This window comes from Myxocyprinus asiaticus, chromosome 42, assembly GCF_019703515.2.
Source record: "Myxocyprinus asiaticus isolate MX2 ecotype Aquarium Trade chromosome 42, UBuf_Myxa_2, whole genome shotgun sequence".
Taxonomy (NCBI): domain Eukaryota; kingdom Metazoa; phylum Chordata; class Actinopteri; order Cypriniformes; family Catostomidae; genus Myxocyprinus; species Myxocyprinus asiaticus.
In genome coordinates, this window is record NC_059385.1 from 6,485,423 (window position 1) to 6,509,728 (window position 24,306).

The window sequence follows — 24,306 nt, forward strand, 5'->3', positions numbered from 1 at the left end:
GCTTGACCGTAGGCATGATGTTCTTTTTGTGGAATTCTGTGTTTGATTTACACCAGATGTAACAGAACCCCTGTCTTCCAAACAGTTCCACTTTCGACTCATCAGTCCGCTACAGAACATTCTCCCAAAAGGTTTGAGGATCATCAAGGTGTGTTTTGGCAAAATTCAGACGAGCCTTAATGTTCTTCTGGGTTAGCAGTGGTTTTCGCCTCGCCACACTTCCATGGATGCTGTTTACGGCCAGTGTGTTTCTGGTAGTGGAGTCATGAACAGTGACCTTTATTGATGCAAGAGAGGCATGCAGTTCCTTGGATGTTGTCCTTGCCTTTTTTTGTGTGTGTGTGACTTCCTGGATGAGTTGTCGCTGTGCTCTTGGAGGAATTTTTGAAGGTCTGCCTCTTCTGGGAAAGTTCATTATTGTTCCAAGTGTTCTCCATTTGGAAATAATGGCTCTTACTGTGATTCTTTGGAGTCCCAGAGCCTTTGAAATAGCTTTGTAACCCTTCCCAGACTGATATATTTCAATCACCTATTTGCTCATCATTTCTGGAATTTCTTTCGACCTTGGCATAGTGTGCTACTGGGTGAGATCTTTTAGCCAACTTCATGATGCTGAAAAAGTTCTATTTAGGTGTTGATTTGATTGAACAGGGCTGGCAGTAATTAGGCCTGGGTGTGTCTATCCAGTCAATGATCTTAAAAGCAACCTCCATTTGACCTGTTTGGAACAGCTGACCAATGTGTGTCTTGCTAAAGTCTTGAGGCAGAGCATTGATCTAATTTCTAGCAGGTTACCCTGACTTACAAGGTCCATGACCATTTAGCGCTTTTCCCAGATAATTTTAAAAAACGTAATATGACTTCACAGCATTGGACTGATGTAATGTTGCATTAAGGCTTCAATAAGGTTCTTGGAATTTCAAGGTTATGGTAATGTCAGGAGAACATTAGGGGAACCATTATGCACAACTAAAATAAATGTTATGTTTCTGATTCTGATCATCAACTGGATGTTTACTTAAATATAGCAGTTTCTTTTACCTCTGACAATGAGCTAGCCATATCAGCTTCAATGGTTATCATTTATTCTAAATTATTAGCTTAGTAGTTGATCTTCTATATTCATTTTTGGATTGAATTAGAATTAAGTTGACTGAACTAAGAAAGTCAAGTTTACTTATAAAGACATTAAGCTCATTTAAGCAATAAATCCTATTGTTGAGGCCAACTTTCTGTTCTGTTTAAACAACTTTCCCTCTTAAGTTGACACAACTTTAAATTTCAAGGCAGCATGAATACTTACTTTTTTTAAGTTGAAACAACAAGATAGTTTTTACAGTGCAGGTTCAGTACAAGTGAACTGAATCGACAGCATTTGTTGCATAATGTTGGTAAAAACAAAAAGCAGAAATTGCAGTTTGAGTAAGGAACTTTAAGTTCCTTAAATGTGGCAGGTCTGTAAACACTAACCACATCCTACACAGTTTTAGCAATAAGAGTTAATATGCGTTATTAATAAAAATTGTATACCCTTTCTTATATGGTGAAATTAGAATTTTCCTGACACCTGACTTAAAAAATACATCTTTTATATGTTAAAAATATTTTCTTTAATATAATATAATCTTTTCGATTATATGTCTCCTTTATCTTATGTATACATTTTGGTTGGTTTATACCAATTTTTTTTCTTCCTTCACCTGTACTTGTCTTTATGACTCAGTGATTGTATTCATACATTGTTTGATCTTACTGAACATTTATATAGAAATAAATCCACAGTTTTAGCACCATTTGTGGACTTTTCGGAGGGTCCTTTACCCACCATAGGCACATTTTCCAACTTATATCAATGTTAACTTAGCGATCTGGATTTCACCGTGACGCCATCTGACCAGCTTAAATACGGGACAAATCGCGTCCCGTATTGATTCGATATGGGACGGGTGGCAACCCTGTGGCTCTACTTTTGAAACGGTGTATTTTAGCGATAATGGGCTGGCCCCATTCACTTTATAAGTGACTCTGTAACCGAAATTTATGCTTTTTTTTTTTTTCTTTTACGAGCAACGAGTCAAAATTATTTTTGTGGTAATAAGCATTATGCCACGATTTCTGACAATCGAGTTTAATTTGTAACCCGGAACATTTCTTTAAAGCTCTGTTCTGGCAAAGTCCTGTGAACCAAAGACTAACGTTCCCAGAACGTTTTGGTAACCCACATTTTTAGTTGGGATGTTGTTACTGTGTATTAAAAATGAGGGAGTTTATTGAAGCGCCTCCTCCCTCCCCTCATCTGAACATGGTCGGGATTGTTTTGATGGGACGGCGGAGGAGCCATCTTGTTTTTTATCCGTCCTAAACCCGTTGACCGAGCCAGAGGAAACAACCATAGATGACACTATATCTAGACCATAGCAACCTGAAATAAAAACATCTGAATATTAAAACATATTTATCATCGACGGAATATACACACCACCCAAAACAGTGCGCGGTTGGATTACTTTTTTAACACTGGGGCTGGTGCCATAAATGCGTTTTCTCTGTGTACGTTTTCTCCGGTGTAAGCTACTATGAATGGAGGATAAATGTTGCCGAAAGCTGACAGCGGTGGTTTTGTGCTTCTCCTCTTTTTTCTTACATTAACAGGTAAAAAGGTGTTGCATTAATACATCGATTTTCTATGTAGAAAGTATGTGTTTTGCTGCAGTTTAAAACGCCTGGAATGGTTTAAGGCTTGCAAATGGGGTTATATTTGGTTATAAAGGTAGAATAACCAGGCGGCGTTTCTGTCTGATCCTCCGGCGAATGTCTTTGATCTGGGCAGATAATTGATACAATTGTATCATGTTGTATCGCTCGATTAAGAGAAATGGCACGCGATGCACGAACTGCTGAGCTCGCGCAGGCCGTTTGGGCCTTTAACCACTTCAATGTTATTATTTATCCTCCAGTTAAACTGTGCATTACATTTTCAAGCTTTTAGGCATTTTAATGGCATGCCACACGTTTCCATGAGATATTGCATTTCACCGTGAGTGTTTTTAGTAAGCCACAGCTCGATACTGGAGCAGACAGATCGAATCTAAATGATACGAATGGGAAATATCATCTAGGCGGCGAGGGGATTGTCTGTTGGTGTCTGATCTGACGTCTCCCCGTTTGATGAGAGGTTTATTAATCCTATTGATATAAGGCGACCCAGTGGATCAAGTTATTTAGGTTAGCGGCTGGCCCTATGTGCTTTCTGTCTTTAATTTGGCAGTGCAACCTTAGGTTATGTGCTGTATTTGTTGATGTGGTTTGGGGGCCCGTTCTGGTGGTCTCCACGTTGCATTTGCATAGAATGCAACACAGTATCCATTATGACTCTGACAGAAAGAGAGATTTTCAGGATTAATATGCATGAATTAAATTTGACTGATTTGTATATTTTTTTTTTTTTTTGTATATTTTTGTGCACATGACAGTCTAACTGTTGGAAATAACCTGTCAAAATAGTAATATTTTGAAGTATCTTTCAGTGTGGCAGCAGAATTTTGCGGTCTGACATGTTAAACTCCTTGTTTTAAATGGCTTTTTTTCTTTTTCTCCCCAATTTGGAATGCCCAATTCCCAGTGCGCTCTAAGTCCTCGTGGTGGCGGCGTAGTGACTCGCCTCAATCCGGGTGGCGGAGGACGAATCTCAGTTGCCTCCACGTCTGAGACAGTCAATCCACGCATCTTATTACGTGGCTTGTTGAGCGCATTACCGCAGAGACCTAGCGCATGTGGAGGCTCACGCTATTCTCCGCGGCATCCACATACAACTCACCACATGCCCCAGCGAGAGCCACATTATAGTGACCACGAGGAGGTTAACCCAACGTGACTCTACCCACCCTAGCAACCGGGCCAATTGGTTGCTTAGGAAGCCTGACTGGAGTCACTCAGCACACCCTGGATTCGAAGTTGCGACTCAGCGCCTTTACTTGCTGAGCTACCCAGGCCCCCGATTTAAATGGCATTTTTAAAATTGAATTATAATTACAGGTCGACCGATAGCAGATACTGATAACTAAGGTGGTGGAAATAGCCGATAACCGATTTGAAAAAGTTTATTCTTAAAAAATAATAATAATAATAAAGAAGATTTGGTGCATAACGTGACTTATAAATAAAAACAAGCCCAAAACACACAATTGACTCTTATTTTGAAATGATGGCTGTGTTACACTCAAGTATTTACCAAATTATGCTTTTTACAGCCTATATATTCACCAAATTAAGGGTTTTGTGTGTGTGTGTGTGTGTGTGTACACTGGCAGCCAAAATTTTGGAATAATGTACAGATTCTGTTCTTATGGAAAGAAAATGGTACTTTTATTCACCAAAGTGGCATTCAGCTGATCACAATGTATAGTCAGGGCATTAATAACGTGAAAAATTACTATTACAATTTGAAAAAAAATTGCAGAACTGCTTAAACTACTTCATGTGCAGCAATGACAGCTTCACAGATCCTTGGCATTCTAGGTGTCAGTTTGTCCAGATACTCAGGTGACATTTCACCCCACGCTCCCTGTAGCACTTGCCATAGATGTGGCTGTCTTGTCGGGCACTTCTCACGCACCTTACAGTCTAGCTGATCCCACAAAAGCTCAATGGGGTTAAGATCCATAACACTCTTTTCCAATTATCTGTTGTCCAATGTCTGTGTTTCTTTGCCCACTCTAACCTTTTCTTTTTGATTTTCTGTTTCAAAAGTGGCTTTTTCTTTGCAATTCTTCCCATAAGGCCTGCACCCCTGAGTCTTCTCTTTACTGTTGTACATGAAACTGGTGTTGAGTGGGTAGAATTCAATGAAGCTGTCAGCTGAGGACATGTGAGGCGTCTATATCTCAAACTAGAGACTCTGATGTACATCTTGGCCTTCCACATCTCTTTCTGTCCTTGTTAGAGCCAGTTGTCCTTTGTCTTTGAAGACTGTAGTGTACACCTTTGTATAAAATCTTCAGGTTTTTTTAGCAATTTCAAGCAATGTATAGCCTTCATTCCTCAAAACAATGATTGACTGATGAGTTTCTAGAGAAAGCTGTTTCTTTTTTGCCATTTTTGAACTAATATTGACCTTAAGACATGCCAGTCTATTGCATACTTTGGCAACTCAATAGCAAACAGAAAGACAATGTTAAGCTTCATTTAACAAACCAGATATCTTTCAGCAGTGTTTGATATAATGGCAAGTGATTTTCTAGTACCAAATTAGTAATTTATTTCAAACCAGTCTGGCCATTCTCTGTTGACCTCTCTCATCAACAAGGCATTTCCAGAACTGCCGCTCACTGGATGTTTGTTGTTTTTGCCACCATTCGGAGTAAATTCTAGAGACTGCTGTGTGTGAAAATCCCAGGAGTTCAGCAGTTACAAAAATACTCAAACCGGCCCATCTGGCACCAACAACCATCCATGCAATTATCTAATCAGCCAATCATGTGGCAGCAATGCAGTACATAAAATCATGCAGATACGGGTCAGGAGCTTCAGTTAATGTTCACATCAACCATCAGAATGGGGGAAAATTTGATCTCCGTGATTTGGACCGTGGCATGATTGTTGGTGCCAGACAGGCTGGTTTGAGTATTTCTGTAACTGCTGATCTCCTGGGATTTTCACACACAACAGTCTCTAGAATTTTCTCCGAATGGTGCCAGAAAACAAAAAACATCCAGTGAGCGGCAGTTCTGTGGATGGAAATGCCTTGTTGATGAGAGAGGTCAACAGAGAATGGCCAGACTGGTTCGAACTGACAAAGTCTACGGTAACTCAGATAACCTCTCTGTACAATTGTGATGAGAAGAATATAATCTCAGAATGCTATTCTGAGATGCGGGTTGGTGCTGTTTTGTCAGCACGAGAGGGACCTACACAATATTAGGCAGGTGGTTTTAATGTTGTGGCTGATCGGTGTATATGGCCACTGTTTGGTCATAGGTGATAAGTGGAACACAGACACATGGACAAGAGGGGTTTTACCATCTGAACAGGTGTTCACATGTCAAAAGGGTCTTACTGGCTTTAGCAGTTAATGTGCTGCAAATCTGGCCTTGATAATCCACAGAAGAGAACAAACTGCTCTTCTCAAAACATATTAATTGTTCAGGTGTTTGTGTGTTGGTATAACTTTAGACTCATGGGTCAGAGAGGTCCTGGCTGATATTTGTAAGTGACTGATCTGAATGTCTGCGCCTCCCAAAAAGGCCTTTGAAAAAATGTAATCACTTTGTTAGATTCTCAAGATAATGTTTATTGGCTTGAGGGGTCAGGTTGTGCTGTAACGGGAGTGTTTGCTAACAGAAAACAGAAATAATTTTATTTATGAGATCAAATTAGAAGGCTGTCTCACAGTTTGTCTCTCAGAAATTATGAAGAGAACCTTTTTTAACCATACATATATCATGAATACTTCGGAGCCTTCTAAAATAACACAAGCTAACAGGGTGATATTAAAATTTTAAACTACATTGTTGATGTACAATTGTTAATATGCATTGTTTTTTAAGAAAGCTTTAATAGCTTGGTAAAAAAATCTATATAAATGCTTAAGACCTTGCTGGTCTTGGTTTGTTATTGCAGAAGTTTCTATACTATGTTGTGTTTTGCTTGATAATGCTGAATTGCTGAAATCAGCCCATTTAAATCACTAAAGCTGTCTTGCCCCCCGCAGGTCCACGGCTTGCTCTGGCCAGACTGTTGTCAGGTAAGTGGCATTCCTGCATTAGAATTCTCACTATTTATCTCAAAGGGGAAATGTCCTTTTTTATGTTACAATACGTTCTTGTGGCACTAGCAAAACATTGCTCTGTCTGAGCAATGTTTCCCAACTGGCCTGAGCAATACTGGCTCAACCAAATTGGGGCAGGACTATCTGTTTTATGACCAATGGCTTGAGTTTTTGGAAATTTTTGTTTGAAAATTATTATTTGTGCGTTTTTTGAGATTGTTTTGTACTGTTTTAGTTTGGGACTTTGTACCTGCACAGTTTTTGACACATCTTTGGAACTTAGTGTTCCATTTAAATATGTCATTGCCGCTTGCAAACAGCACTAAAGAGAATTTTCCTGTTGCATAATAAATAATGTTTACTTGTAATCACACATAGGCTAATGGGGGTTCTGATGAAGCAGGTTGTCTCTTAGATTAATTTTGTTTTTAATGCTGTATATTAGAGCTGCGCTGCAGTTCGGGCCAGTTTGCTTGCCGGAGTGGAAAAATGCAGTGCATCCCTCTGTCCTGGCAGTGTGATGGTTGGACGGCCTGCGAGGACAAAAGCGATGAGATAGATTGTCCTAGTAAGTACACACACATACACACACACAAAGAGAGCCCTCTTCCTGGCTTCTTTCCGCAACATTCTAGTGCAATAACCATTTTAAATAAGCACACTTATGCTTCTATCCACAAGGGGAACAGTTTGACTTTCAGCCTCAGTTTTGTTTTGTCATATTGCAAATGTGCTCGACAAGCATGTTCAATCCTGGCTCTAGGGTAGGTGCTATGAATAAAATAATTTTATATCATGGTAAGAGTATATATAAAGATATAGTTATTTTTGCTATAATAATAAAAAATAAAAAAATGGTTTCATAAATTAAAGCTGACTTGTGGATTTTTTTTATATTACAAATAGGGGTGGGTAAAAATATTGATTTTGTGATGCATCGCTGTCTTCATTTGAATGATCTCGATTCTTAAATTCCAAGGTCGATCTTTCACTCTGTGCGCAACGCTCCACTACAATGTGAGGAAATCACTCGCATTTGCAACCAAATTTCGCACTATGCAACTAAAATTTATATATTTGGCAGCTGGCTGGTAAATGTTTAGATTTCACTCACCAGTAATTGTGTACTATAGTGGTGGAGTATTCAGCAGCGAGATCCTTTCACTTCCTTTTGAGAGTAAAAGTTGTTCCGTGTGTGTCCAAAGACGAGATCCACATAACCCATTTGTCATTGAATAATGTCTCTTTTAATACACTTTCTGTTCTCTACAGTCAATTGTTGATCAAAAACAACAAAAAATAAACATGTAATTCCAATCATGCATAGCACAGATGATATTAAGCTGTTCAAGTCCCTCTTGTTAACATACGCTCATTTAAAGGCGCTCTTTACAGAAATGCAGGTTTTGTTGAAGACACAGTACCGGTTTTAGCATGTGTTCAACAGATCAATATAAATACTTGTAAATAGTACCAATTATGCAATTAAACAATAAAAATGTAACTAAAAGTAATATATGAAATATCATATGGTATTTATTGATTGAATACATGAAAGCTAAAATGTGACCGAAATGATGAAAATTGGTAAAATTCATATTTTAGTAATGTACCTAGTTAGAAGGTCCCCTGTATAATTATCAGCATTAGCTGTTCAAAAAAAAAACAACAAAAAAAAACAATTATTTCTTATGTAAGCAAATGGGACATTCTAACTGAAATATACCCATATGAATCGATATTGAATCGTAATCTGATTCGGAATTGTATCGAGAGCTTGTGAATCAGAATCTAATGGAATCAGGAAACCTATATCAGTACCCAGCCCTAGTTACAAATCTTTCTTATATCTGCAGATATTCCCACTACAGTATAAACTCTCTACTGCTTGACTTATTTCGACCATCATACCGCTCAGTCCTACTTGGCATTCAGGATTTTTGTTTGTTTTGCATGTGTAGGGTGTGCTGTTGTTTCCATGTCTTAACCCCGAAATGAGACATAGTGCTCAGTGTCTGACTCTGATTCCTGGACAGGATAACAGGAATTACAGAGCGGATTTACTGAGCATGTGACATCTGTCTTGCACCTACAAGCACAGTGTGATCTGCCTCACACAAAGCACATGAACCGAATAGAAAATAACTTGTTCTAAATCATGTTTATTGAAAGATAAAGAGAGAGGCTGTTGTTCTGAATTTTTTAGACTGGAATATTTCGGTTTATTTTGAGGCTGTGTCTAGTTGTTAGGCGTGATTGTTTTGGCCTTTATTTAATCTGTGTGAATTTCCTTGTTTTTATAAGCCGTGGCTCATAGGTGGTGATCATGACATGTGTAAGAGCCATTGGCTCACAGGGACCCAGGTTCGAGTCCAGCCTGGGTCATGTCCCAATCAAACCCCCCCCTTTCATTTAACCTCATGTCTCTCTTAACTGTCCTATAAAAATAAAGGATTTCCTTGGAATCATATTGTCTAACTTACACAGCATGCACTATATCATCTTGTCGATGGGCACTGTGCAAGACAAATATGTTTGTAATAGATCATGTTCACAGATGATTTAAGGTTTAGTCTAATATTTTGGTCTGGTACGAATTGAAATGTTCTCCAGAAAGCTGCGTTCTCATAATAAATATGTATATTTTATTTTATTTTTTTTTTCTATTTATTTATTTTTTATTTTTTTGCTCTCTTGCAGCAATTAAAGAGGAGAGGTATCGTTTCAGTAATGGGTTTGAGCCGGTGGAGGATGTTATGGGTGTCGCTCAGCCAGTGCGCTTCAACAGTAAGTTCCATATATATATCTCTTTGGGGGTATTTATACTTGGTCACTTCATGCATTTTTACTGATCGGATTGCTGTTTGATTGAATAAAGAGATTCCATTCACACTTGGCCATATAAAAGTGTCTCCACCAAACAGGTATCAATCTGATCTTCAATTCCCACGTTATATGCAAAAAACCAGTTAGTTTTCTTGTGTGATTATGCTCATGCCGGGCAGCGATTTTCAAAGACGATTTATTATTTGATTCCAAGTGACTTTGCCCAGTACACGTTTGTGTATTTTTCCCTTCTGGGCTTGTCGTAGGTAAGATATATCCATGTGCGTGAGCTGCGCTTACTGTCAGTGTTTAGTTGCAATCGGCATCAAATAAATGAAGCAAAAAGTTCTGCCTGTCCTGCAACGTGCTTACATTTCTTAATGTGTTACTATTTATTGCACGAAGCAAGGCCTATGCAAATACTCAGCTGTTATGTTTCGCATTTTCCCTGTGCTAACGTAGCGCTGTTTGGGTGGAGTAAAGTTTACAGTTACACTTGACTGTGTTTCATCTGGAATGCGCCTCAAACCACCTCTGGAGGTGATAGGATTTCTGTCTCAAATCTGTCTTGGAGGGCATGTGCATTTGGTCTTTTCACGATCGGATAGCCGTCCGATCAGTAAAAACAAGGGCTTTCGATTTAATGTGTTAATTTAGTGTGATTAATTATATAAAAAAAAAATAGCAACTTGTTAAAAAAAATTTATGCAATCAATCATGCCCCCTGACGCGTATATAAATTCCATAATAAAAGTACGTATTTTCCGACCACACGATAATTCAAGCTTGAAGTTCATCTGTTTTTCCAAGCCGCATCAATAGCTGGCAACACGCCTCAAAAAACCTCAAGCAGCGCAGCCACAGAATAAGAACAGCTTACTTAGAGGAGGCACAACAGAATACATTAATCTTGAGATGCAATTTTCAAAGTTTTTTCACTACTTTAACTTGACACAGCATCCTAAAAATGTGGCATTTATTACATTGAATACCAGTGAGATGCTACAAATGCATGCGTCTGAGGCACACACTTGTATGTAGAGTGACAATTAAAAATAGCACAGAAAGAACGCATACTGAGAACTGGGCACAATGATGAACTCATTGCAAAACGTGACTGTCAGCTGATATGAGAATAAAACAAACAATATATTGAGTTCTTAAGCCACTTTTTGTATTGTCTAATCAATTTGTATTCATCTGCCACAAAAATGCAATTTATTTAAAACTGAATTTCAATCTGTATTATATATTTATTAAAGGCCCGACATATTATATTTATAAATATTTGAATTATTATGCATTATTTATATGAATTATCTTATGCCTTAGGCCATAATGCCTTTCTTAGCAAATAATGTATGTGATTAACTCATGTCATATAATAAAAACTTGAATCAATTGACAGCCCTAGTAAAAGAGTAAAAAAAAAAAAAATGGACCAAGTATAAATATCCCCTTTAAGGCTACGTCCACATTATTCCACTTTGAGTTTGAAAACTCTGTTTTAATTTTTTTAATGCCATCCGAAGTGTTCCAAAGTATGTGGCATTAGAGAGCGTTTTCAAAAGTTTTTGTTTTCAGTGGAGGAAAACACCATTCCAGTGTGTTTGAGAGGCGCAAACATAGCAAAATCAATGGCCTAAAACATATAGCTTATACTGTATAAAGTTATGTTTTGAATTTATCACACTTTATAAGTGTTATACATTAACATTTAATTAGTGTAAGAGCGACAAACAATTCACACTTGTAGGTTTGAGGTGTTCTCCTATGGTTGACTCTCTTTCATTTCCACATTCAATCCAACACTCCAACAATCCAAAGATATTCCTTTTTTTGTAGTTTATTTCTTCAAGCAACAAAATCAAAAAAGTTCAGTTTATGTTACCAGCATTCATGTAGACATGTGGTAATATGATACGATCAAAAGGAAACAAATTTGATTTAAATTCAAATGAAATGCGGTCAAAAACCGTATGGCTGCACACTTGGCTGGCTACCATGCCGTGCTTGTTTTAAGACAAAGGTAGGAGGTGGCTACCTGCTCACCTGAAAACAAAAGGAGGTGTGTCCAAAATAACCACCATGTTCCTTTCAAGAACAATACAATTTAAATTAAAGTTTTAAATAAACAATATAAATCAGTATACATATTACTTTTCAACAATTGTCACAAAGTATAATCATCATCATCACTCAGCAAATAATACATAATTCCTTAAATCAATAGAAATTTCAATTTGGCTCCAACAATAAGCAAGCAAACGTTCACCTAATATCAACAGTATTGCATGCATAATTGAAAAAAATTTTTTTGGGAAAGCCCAAGACCACTGAAAAATTGTGCTGATATTTTTGCAGTTTGTACTAAGGCAATACTGATTCAAACTCTTTCCCAGATCCCTGGGAGGAAAAAGAATTCAATGAAAACATGTTGCTTAAAATCTTGTTTTTATATTAAATAAAATTCCCCCTTCCACACACAGTGAAGTGTCCGAGTGGATGGCACCATTATGAAAAAACAGCAAGCTGTTATAAAGTGTACCTGAGGAGCGAAAACTACTGGCAGGCAGTGGAAACCTGCCAGAAAGTCAATGGCTCCCTCGCTACGTTCGGCACCAACGAGGAGCTGCAGTTCATCCTCAAGATCGAGGTGGATTTTGACGAGAAAGTGTGCGAACGAAAGGACCAGTGCAAGTGAGTCTGTCTTCTGAGGAAAAGATTGTACTTTGCAGTTGAATGTTTTGTGTTCTCACGCCGTGGATGTACTTTGTCATTGCAGGTTCTGGGTGGGATATCAGTATGTGATTACTAGCCGGAATCATTCTCTGGAAGGCCGTTGGGAAGTGGCGTACAAAGGTTGGTTTTGTCACAGATGCATGTACTTACAAATAACTATTTTGTTTAAGACCCATTAAATGATGAGTGCAGTATTCTTTCCTGTGTTGATGTATTTTATATTGAAATGGGAAGTTTGGGTGGGACGTATCAAAGGGCTTGTTCTTTTTTTCTTTTTCCATTTGGAGTCATCAATATTTTGGTCCATAAATTGACTGTAAATTAGCAGTGCACTAGCATATACTGTAGATGGCTTCATAGCTAACAGACATGGACTAAAAGCCATTTCTGATTTTTGAAGGGTTTTAAGCTTCATTTGCATTCATATATTTACTTAGGAATTGTAATCTCCAGCTGCCATGTGGATTTTTGGACCTAGAACCTAAAACTGTAACTCTTATCCGACTGTTCCTCTTAGGATCCATGCAGGTGTTTTTGCCTCCAGAGGGGCTGGCTAACTTCGGCGAGGCAAATCCCACCCAGGACAACGTGTTCTGTGCTCAGCTGCAACGCTTTCAGATCAAGAGCATGAACGAGCGAGGCTTGCACAGCTGGCATGCTGAAAACTGCTACAAAAAATTCCCTTTTCTCTGCAAAAGAAGTATGTTCTGTGCCATGTCAACATAAGAACATTGTTTGATAGTATAAAAACTTAAATGCATTCATGATTTTTTAATGCTGTATTTGTGATTATATAGCTGCTGATAGCCCAGTTTAAATCAGGCAGACTTCATTATGCTACTGCAAAGTAGAGAAAGACCAATATATCGGTTTTACAATCAATCGGTGCCGATAGTTGCTTTTATAGAACTATCAGTTATCGGCAAAAATTTGTGGCTGGCTAGGGAAAATTCTACAGTGTAACAGTGGCCTCTAGAGGTGAAAAGAAAAAACAATTACATGGGAATATGCTGTATCTAAATCTTTCATTATTGACTATATTGATTCATATTTTTATACTCACTTTAATGCATATTGTGTTATTTTGATTAGATAATCAATGTTCTAAACTGAAGCAAGGTCATGCAAAGAAAAATGCGACTATAAAAGAAACGTGTTTCGTCAGCACATACATCGTGTTTCCAACTACATTTCTTGTGAATAATCATACATTTTATTCATCATTAAACCTTTTCTGATGAAGTATATAGGCTTTAAAAAGCTTAATTTGGTAAATACTTAAATACAAATAATTGTTACAGAGCCAAGTTTGTCATTTCAAAGTAAAAGTTTGTGTGTTTTTGGCTTGTTGATGGTTAAAAGTCCCATGTGGGGGCCTGGGTAGCTCAGTGGTAAAATACACTGGCTACCACCCCTGGAGATATCTAGCTCGCTAGTTTGAATTCCAGGGCGTGCTGAGTGACTCCAGCCAGGTCTCCTAAGCAACCAAATTGGCCCGGTTGCTAGGGAGGATAGAGTCACATGGGGTAACCTCCTCGTGGTTGCTATAATGCGGTTCGTTCTCGGTGGGGGCACGTGGTGAGTTGAGCACGGTTGCCGCGGTGGATGGCGTGAAGCCTCCACACGCGCTATGTCTCTGTGGCAACGCGCTCAACAAGCCGTGTGATAAGATGCGCGGGTTGATGGTCTCAGACGCGGAGGCAGCTGGGATTCGTCTTCCGCCACCTGGACTGAGGTGAATCACTACGCGACCGCGAGGACTTAAAAAGCACATTGGGAATTGGGCATTCCAGATTGGGAGAAAAAGGGGAAAAATACCCCCCCCCCCCCCCCCATGTTATGCACCATTTATTTATTTTATTTATTTTTTTCTGGTTAATATTGGGATTTTGATTGAGCAAGAAATTGGATTTTATTAATTTTGGACTCTTGTAGCCACTATTTTTGTGCCTGTCACAGTAAAGAAAGACATTTTCTTTAAATTCTATAAATCGATTTAAAAAACTATTAGCCAATTAATCGGGTATCATCCATTTCCACCAGCTTAGTTATTCATATCACTGATAGTTAAAGTCAGGTTTATTGTTGTTTTTTACACATTGCAGGGCCATGGATAAAATATGAAAGACTTCACAAATCTACAGTGCAGACATTTAACATACATTTGTGCACAGGATGTTTAATATTTGCAGAAAATTACAGTTAGCAAGTAAAAGGCTATAAATAAGATGGTATTAGCAACATGCTACAAGCAACTGACTATATATAGTATACTTGGTGTGTACACTTGGTATATAAATGCAGACAGGCGATATTTGTTCTAAGTACTAATCTCCAATCCCTCTGTTTCTTTAATAGGGCAAACATGTGTAGACATCAAAGACAATGTAGTGAATGAAGGCTATTATTTCACACCTAAAGGGGACGACCCCTGTCTGAGCTGCACTTGCCACGATGGCGAGCCAGAGATGTGTGTGGCTGCCCTGTGTGAACGCCCGCAGGGCTGTCAGCATTTCCGCAAGGACCCCAAAGAGTGTTGCAAGTTCACCTGCTTGGATCCTGGTACAGTTTTTACCCACAAGTGTTCAGGCCTCAGCACTAGGTGGAGCTGCTCACGCTCACATTGTATATGTAGAATGGCAGGGTATCTTTGAAAAGGCATGCTGCTATTTTTGCAGTGTGGATTCTGTGCACAGTATGCAAAGTTCCTATATGCCCGGAATACCCAGTTGACCTACTACATTTGCCTTAAATGTTCAGTAGCAGAGCACAATGCATAGAATAATGTATCCCACAATACAATGACCTTGAATTGAGTATCCATTTCCATTGTGATGAATAAACCAGAAGCTCTATTAACCAATTTATTAACCAAACATCAACTTCTTTACAGAGTATTTGATTGGATTTGCAAAGGATATATAGTTCCCCCAAAAAAGAAAATATCATCATTTACTCACATGACATAAAGGTGAATAATAGTGACAAAACTTTCATTTTGGGGTGAACTATCTCTTTAAGACCTTTCATGCAAAATTGGATTAGAAAATTACAGTAATTGAACGCCACTCACTGAATTAAACATGCAGCGTTGACTGGTCATATGATGACAATGAAGCGTACTACTCTTTGAAGCATATATTGTTGCACATACTGCTTATTTCAGAAGTTTTTTTTTTACAGTAAATAGTAGGCAGGGGGGCCTGGGTAGCTCAGCGAGTATTGACGCTGTTTGAATCCAGGGAGTGCTTAGTGACTCCAGCCAGGTCTCCTAAGCAACCAGATTGGCCCGGTTGCTAGGGAGGGTAGAGTTACATGGGGTAACCTCCTCGTGGTCGCGATTAGTGGTTCTCGCTCTCTATGGGGCGCGTGGTGAGTTGTGCGTGGATCGCGGAGAGTAGCATGAGCCTCCACATACAGAGTCTCCGCGGTGTCATGCACAATGAGCCACGTGATAAGATGCGTGGATTGACTGTCTCAGAAGCGGAGGCAACTGAGACTTGTCTTCCGCCACCCAGATTGAGGTGAGTAACTGCGCCACCACAAGGACCTACTAAGTAGTGGGAATTGGGCATTCCATATTGGGAGAAAAGGGGATAAATAAAAATAATTACAGTAAATAGTAGGCAGTATACAGTATATACTGTGTAGAATGCTAGTATTCCGTTCCAAAATAGTCACAACTGAGATTTTGTTTGAAAATGCATATACTGTATTTTGCTACTTTCACACCTCTTATCCACACTAGAATGGCGTTTTCCTCCACCAAAAACTGATACTTTCAAAAATGCTCTTCAGAACTGCATACTTTGGAAAGCGATGATTTTAGGAAACTGAACACGGAGGATTTAAAATGTATTTAAAATTTCTGATAGAAACAGACAAATCAAATATGGAGTGGTGGTGGTGTAGTGGACTAAAGCACTGACCTGATAAGTGGAAGGTTGTTGGTTCAATCCCCACAGCCACCACCATTGTGTCCTTGAGCAAGACACTTAACTCCAGGTTGCTCCAGGGGGATTGTCCCTGTAATCAGGGCACAGTAAGTCGCTTTGTATAAAAGCATCTGCCAAATGCATAAATGTAAATCTCATTTGTGTTGTTTTTTTGTTTTCAGATGGCAGCAGTTTGTTTGACTCTATGGCCAGTGGCATGCGTCTCATCGTGAGCTGCATCTCGTCTTTCCTCATACTCTCTCTGTTGCTCTTCATGGTGCACAGACTGAGACAGCGCCGGCGAGAACGCATCGAAACCCTCATCGGAGGCAACTGTAAGTTCTGCAAGTGTGATAGCATTCATCAAACATCAGACACGACCTCTTCTTTGGACAGTTGCATGTGAAAATCCTTCTTCCATTTTTTTGTACAGTTGCATGCAAAAAAAATAATATGCCATTTTCTGAATGAATTTTTGTAATTTTTCACAGTGCATCATTTTAATCTGGGTCGGAGGGTTCCTGGTTTTGACTACGGGCCGGATGCCTTTGGAACAGGCCTGACGCCTCTGCACCTCTCTGATGACGGTGAGGGGGGAGCGTTTCACTTCCAGGAGCCACCGCCCCCTTATGCTGCTTACAAATACCCTGATATTCACCACCCTGATGATCCTCCACCTTCGTATGAGGCTTCCATCAACCCAGACAGCATCCTCTATATGGACCTCGGTATGCTTTTACAAATTACCAATTTTACCCAGAGATGGCCTTTAAGAATCTTAGAATGTATTGCAAAAATTAGGGCTGTCAATTTAACATGCTTATTTAGTGTGATTAATCATATGAAAAATAATGCATTAAAAAAATATGCAAATAATAAAAGAATATGGTATTCTCCTACCATCTGAGCAATTTCATGCTTGAAGTACTGCCTTGATCTTTATTTTAGGGCTGTCCATTTAACGTGTTAATTCGGTCTGATTAATTATATATAAAATAATGTGTTAAACAAATTAATGCAATTATGTCCCCAGATCCTGAATATTCCTGCCATTCAAGCTTGAAGTACCACTTGTTTCAGTAGGGGGCAGTAAGCAAAACTCCAGCTCTATAGGCAACACGCAGCTGTACAAAGAACAAAACGCACTTGGGCTTTATTGACACCTATGACAGCACAAGATGAAAATGTGTTCTCTAAGTTTCACACTACATTTAACTTGACACAGCAACCTAAAAATGCTGTTTATGACATGACGCAACCAAAGTGAGATGATCTAAAAGCGTTCGTCTGACGCATGTGTACGCTGACATGTCCTTAGAAAAACCCTTATAATAAATCTATTCAGTTGCAGAATTGATTGCTGTGGATGTAGGTCAATGATAGGCTTGTGTTCAAAATAAGAAATAAATATATTGTCTTCAGAAGCCACTTTTTGTCTTAACAATGCTTTACTCGTCTACCACATTAATGGTAATGCATTTTAATTATCTAAATGATAATATTTTATAATAATTTTTGGGATTTTTCACCTTTTTCTCCCAATTTGGAATGCCCAATTCCCAATGCGCTCTAAGTCCTTGTGGTCACATAGTGATTCGCCTCAGTCCGGGTGGCGGAGAACGAATCCCAGTTGCCTCCGCGTCTGAGACAGTCAACCCGCGCATCTTATCACGTGGCTTGTTGAGCGCGGAGCGCGTTGCCACGGAGACATAGCGCATGTGGAGGCTTCACGCCATCCACCGCGGCAACCATGCTCAATTCACCATGCGCCCCACCAAGAACAAACCACATTATAGCGACCACGAGGAGGTTACCCCATGTGACTCTACCCTCCCTAGCAACCGGGCCAATTTGGTTGCTTAAGAGACCTGGCTGGAGTCACTCAGCACGCCCTGGGATTCGAACTAGCGAAATAGCGAACTCCAGCGTGGTAGCCAGCGTATTTTACCACTGAGCTACCCAGGCCCCCTGGAATTAATTTGATTATATGCGATTTAATTGAGAAAAATTAATCTGCACATCATGTAAATTTATTTGATTTTAAAAATGTAATGACAGCCCTACAAAAAATATCATATATGGTGGACTGAGTCATTTCGACTGCAATTTTACTTATATACCATTCAATGAAAATGTCAAAAAACAAGTATGAATTAAAAAGTTCAGTCTAATTAAAAATTAAATGACAGTTTTATATGCACTGTTTTTTCATTGTTGGTCTTTGTAAATGTGCTAGACGGACATTTCTGACAGCTCTGATGCCATGAGCGCTGCATTTTTAAGGTGCGGTGTCATGCTTAACTTAGCTCAACTTTTAAAAGCTCATTCATTCGGGGCTGGAGTCACGAGTTCGAATCCAGGACATGCTGAGTGACTCCAGCCAGGTCTCCTAAGCAACCAAATTGGCCCAGTTGCTAGGGAGGGTAGAGTCACATGGGGTAACCTTGTGGTCGCTATAATGTGGTTCGCTCTCGGTGGGGCATGTGGTGAGTTGTGCATGGATGCCGCGGAGAATAGGGTGAAGCCTCCACACGTGCTAGGTGTCCGCAGTAACGCGCTCAACAAGCCACGTGATAAGATGCGCGGATTGACGGTCTCAGATGCGGAGGCAACTGAGATTCATCCTCCGCCACCCGGATTGAGGCGAGTCACAACGCCACCACGAGGACTTGGGGCACATTGGGAATTGGGCATTCCAAATTGGGGAGAAAATCCCAATTTTTCGAAGAAGAAAAAAGCGCATCTATTCTATTGCGCATAGCTATTTTGAATGCAAGAAATTATTGTAGACAGCAAGGCAGCTCACTAGGTTTTGCAGTTTAAGTGACCAATTTGTGAGCATTGTTTCATTCATTCCTTTTCTCTGCAGGGCGGACCGGAGTTCCTCTGGCAACCGGGCATATGAGCACCGCGGCCGAATGTCTCCAGAGGGATTTCTCCGAGCAGATTCCTGCCCCACCACAGCCCCTGGAAGAGCGTGAGGACTCCATCGACAGCAGCACCCTACTGGTGTCTCCAGACACTCCAAGCGAATCAGAGAACAGCATCACACAGAGCTCCACCGCAGACTGCACCAGTGGCCCGTCGCTGAGCACCGTGGTATAGAGAAGGAGAAATATAGAGATCAGAAAGCCACACATGCCGAGACTGGTCACTTCCGTAGGAATGAAGACACTGGAGGCTATATGACTAGACAACACTTTGGAGGTTCAGACTGAAGACTTTAAACACTAAAGAAAGACTATTTCAAGTTTGTTTTCATCGGGTAACCCTCTGGTTTTTCAGTGTGAGCGTCACATTGTGTAAATACTTCCTTCGGGCCTTGATTGAGTTCTCCATTTCGTCACTTAAAAGGATAGTTCACCTAAAAAGAAAATGCGGTCATCATTTACTCACTCTCATGTCTTTTGAAACCCATATGACTTCCGTGGAACACAAAATAAGTTATTTATAGCAAAATGTCCAAGCTGCTCTTTTCCAAACACTAAAATGAATGGTGACTGAGGCTGTCAGGAATGGTTTCGAGTGAATAAAGACTTAAATTTCAGTCTGTTCCTGTCACAAAGTGTATGTTCTTATAGCTTAAGAAGACTGGGAATACAATACAATGCACAAGTCGTATGGACTAATTTTATGTAATTTTTATGGTGCTTTTTTGCCCTTTTAGGAGCTTGACATCTCCTGGTTACCATCCACTTTCATTGTATGGAAAAGAGCACCATTAACATTCTGCTAAATATCTTTTGTGTTCAAAAGTCATACATGTTCAGAACAACATAAATGATGACAAAATGTTAATTTTTGGGTGAGCTATTCCTTGAACTTGATATAAGCTTTCTCTGATACACATTCGGATGGGAAATAGAGTTCTCTCTCTCTCTCTCTCTCTCTCTCTCTTTCTCTGTCTCTGTCTCTCTCTGAGGTTTACACTGGCATGTGTCAATCACCTCACCTTGAGTGAATGAACTGCTTGATGAAAAGACGTTTAGGCCTTAGTGATGTAATGAAAAAGACCTAACATTCTCTCACTGAAATTGCACACAGACTGACTGTTTTCCTGGCACAAAGAAGCTATTTTTCCTTGACTTAAACTGCTCTGTCCAAATTGACCCCTCCAAACCCTTTCACAGGCTATTTTGGGCAGTCTTCGCCTGCCCTCCTGTATTCCTAACACCTGCCCTGTCCATATGTCTCTGAGATGTGTAAAGGGGCGTTTACACGTACAGTAATTTCCAGTGACAGAGTGATGGAAAGTTGTTCGAATTCAATGAGAGTTGGCGATTTCCAGCTTGATGAGCAACAGAGACCATGACAATGCAGCAAAGTTGAAACGGAACTCAACTTTATAAAACAATACCGTTTCCATATCTGGATTTTTGTGATGTCTGGTTTTTACATTTTTGTCTGTTGGATCAGTAGCACGAACTTAAAAAACGAAGAAACATTGAGGTACAAATTTGTTTCAGTCAGCATTCTGCTACGACTTTTAAATATCCTGCTGTGACGTGGCAATGCAAATCCATTGCGGAAGTTTTTGGAATGTCACCATTAACCTTGAAGCATTTGCTATTCTTTTGGGACTTTGTTGTATTGTCTCAGTGATTGATGTTATATTTGCTTACCTCAAAAAAGGGGTGAATCTCATGAGTCCCACGGGTCATAATTTAGCCCAAAATAAAAAGGAAAATGTGAGAAATTATATTTTGTATAAAGTAGTTGAAGCTGATTTTTAAAACCATTAAAATTTATTGAATTGTGACATTTCTATGACAATTAAGCAAACAATGAAGAGCATAGTGCTAGTAATGTTAAGATCACTGGTTTGATTCCCAGGGAACATGCATTCTGATTAAATATATGCCTTAAATGCACTACAAGGGGCCGTTCAGTCCAAATTCGTACTTGCGTGAGAAAAAAAAAGCAAGACAGCACAACAATTAGAACAGAACGCTGGTGTCTCGAGTCGTGTTATAACTTGATATGGCATCTAAAAAAAAGTGTGCTAGACGCTGAGAAAATTGCAAAACGTGTGTGTGTTAACAGAAAAACTATAGAAAATCAGCACAGGCGGATGCAAAAATGTGTTTGGTGTAAACGCCACTTCAGTCGTTTCGGATTAAAGCATCTGCTAAATGTGTAATTGTAGTACATGTTGTCCTTAATCTAATTTATGCTCATTTTAATAATAATAATAATAATTAGTGTCCAAATTCCTGATGGGATGATTTTAATTACTGTATAACAAAAATTAGTATGACATTTATTTTTGTATTACTGTAATAAGAAATTTGAGGAGAATACTTATGATATTGTAATTTGTAATTGTCAAAATGTCACAATGCAAAAATTGTAATCGTTCTAAAAACAGGCTTGATTTTCTTCAAGGAAGAATTTTGTAATGAAATATGATCTGGTAGTTCCTCTATGAGATTTACCCAAAAAGTGAGGCACTAATTTTATTTACATTTTTGAATTCAGAATGTAACAGCTCAGTTAAAAATCTGATGATGATTTCGTAATATTCTCCACAAATTTTGCCTCTTAATCAGATCTAAAAATGTATGCTGAAGCAAATACGGTGTTTGAAAAATCTGTTTCTTCTTGTTCCTGAATTTATAGGATTTAAGTGTCTAGATTTTGCTAAGATTAATTATGAGGTTTGCATTCATGGTCAGTCTGTTGGTGTGACTGTTGTGTGCGTATGGTCCCCTTTTTAATTTTCAGCAACCACAAGTCAAGTACTCTCATCTCAGTATTGTTCCGATGCAAGTTACAAACACGTACACCAATTGTTACTTGACACCAAGTAAATTTGAGGGTATATTTGCACATATGACCTTATAAATGGATAGTATGTAAGAGCAAAACGGTTCCTTTTTCATCTTTAAGTCATTTACAAATTAACAGGCTGCTCATTTCCTAAACGGACATTGTATTTTCCAGTTAATGAAACGTGTAATTAATGAAATACCTAAGCTATGTATGAACTTGCAGGATAGTTTGTTTTAAAAGTATGTACTTGTGTGCATTGTTTCTTACTGAGAGTAACAGGCTTTAAAACATCAGAATTTTGATTACCACTACACTTTTTGTAAACAGGAACATGCCAAATTTGATACAAAAAGCCCATAAAAAGACAATCAGGTGTTTCTGACAAAGCTGAAGTCATTTTGGCAAAATAAAAAGCACACAGTCCAACACTGTTGGGCTCAAAGTACAAAGACAAATCAATGTGAATTTGCCTGATAGATCCCTTTTACTTTGCTAAAGATTTATTAGCCATTTGACACTGTGTCCAGCACCAAAATAATTGAGGATCTGACAATAGAGATATTTCCGAGCAGCTAGGATCATTTTAATTTCACTGTACAGTCTTTTTTATTGTTATTTTATTTAGCATTTAGTTCACACAGAAAGTGAATTCTGTCATCATTTACTCACCCTCATGTTGTTCCAAACCCATATGACTTTCATCTGCGGAACACAAAGGAGATGTTTGGCAGAAGGTTAAAGGACTTAAATATTGATCTGTTTTTCACCTACATCTAACATATGGCTTCAGAAGATGTAGATTTAACCACTGGAGTCTTATGGATTACTTTTATGCTGCCATAATGAGCTTTTTGGAGCTTTAAAGTTTTGGTCATCATTTACTTGCATTTTATGGACCTACAGAGCTGAGAGATTCTTCTAAAAACCTACTTTTGTGTTCAGCAGAAGAAAGTCATACACGTGGGATGGCATGAGGGTGAGGAAATGATGAGAGAATATTCATTTTTGGGTGAACTGTCCCTTTAACAGGCGCAGTCACTGTGAACTTTCATTGCTTTTTTCCATACAATGAAATTGAATGGTGACTGAGGATAACATTCTGCCTAACAACTCCTTTTATGTTCCACAGTAGAAATTCATACATGTTTGAAATATCATGAGGGCGAGTATGTGATGATAGACTTTTTAAATTTTGGGGTGAAATATCCCTTTAAGTCTCATCAGCACAGACAATCCTGTGAACATAAGTTTTTATTTTCTAGTGTGTGTGTGAAATGTATGTAAGTGTGTGGATTGGTTGAAGGTTTGCAGACCTACGGTTGCATGTTTTACTCTTTTTGAGCATGCAGAGAGGGTGTTGTACTCCTCTGCTTTTGGACTCTTCATTTCTGCTATGCTTACGGACGCTTGTCTAAAAACTGAGGACGGTACACATCCGATTCCTCTTTCCCACCTCCCAATTTCTACATTTGCATAATAATTTTTTTAAGTAGATAATTTCTTCTAGATAGACTGTGGTGGAACAAGGGAAAAAAAACATGTTTTATTTAGAATGCAACGGTTGATGAATTTTCTTGTCAATTTTCTTGACTTTTTTTATGTCATGTACTGCTTTTTTGTCAGGGATTTTTGGTTTCACTCTTAAGTAGATGTACATCTAATCAAATGCCAAATAAATTGTACCATGAAGGACAAATATGTTTGGATTCCTTTTGTGTAGCCAAGATGCGTTTGCATAAAGTGTTGCTGCAATGGGGGGATCCCAAATGGAAGGAAGCACTCAGTTCCCCAATGGAAAAGCCATCGCTCAAGCCTCCTGGGAATTCACACTCCCTGAGTGATTAGGCACCAGTGCCTCCATATTTGTGACATTCCCAAATAAAGGATTTATTGTTTCACTTGTCGCAGTTGTGATGAGATACTGTATATTGTCTCAGAAGAATTACAGTCTTATATACAGTGACCCAAAAAGTATTTGGACTCTTAGGTTAAGCTTAAAAATGTCTGAATTTTGTTGCATCAAACCAAACTTTAAAATATGTTATTTTAAAGTACATAAAATCGAACAAACTTCTTTTCTTGTAATGTTTTGCTTAAAAAGTACACTTGTGCTATCTTTCTTTTATGGCTTTTTATGAGTTTAAATCATTACAGCTTTGTCCACTGTATATGGTCAGTGTTCACATGTCAGTCTGGTTCCTCGTGTAACAAATGTTAATTGTGCGAGACCATGGTGAGCACAATGATAGTGACACGCTCAAATGA

General features: G+C 38.8%; 1 protein-coding gene across 1 annotated transcript; it reads left to right on the forward strand.

Moving 5' to 3' along the window:
* Positions 1-2,279: 2,279 nt before the first annotated feature.
* On the forward strand, positions 2,280-23,737 carry dgcr2 (DiGeorge syndrome critical region gene 2). Its single transcript, XM_051684544.1, has 11 exons — positions 2,280-2,652; positions 6,710-6,742; positions 7,212-7,334; positions 9,467-9,553; positions 12,082-12,292; positions 12,378-12,454; positions 12,852-13,034; positions 14,693-14,896; positions 16,452-16,604; positions 16,761-16,997; positions 19,139-23,737. Exons 1-11 carry the CDS (start codon positions 2,592-2,594, stop codon positions 19,372-19,374), a joined length of 1,605 nt encoding a protein of 534 aa, XP_051540504.1. The 5' UTR covers positions 2,280-2,591; the 3' UTR covers positions 19,375-23,737.
* Positions 23,738-24,306: the final 569 nt, after the last annotated feature.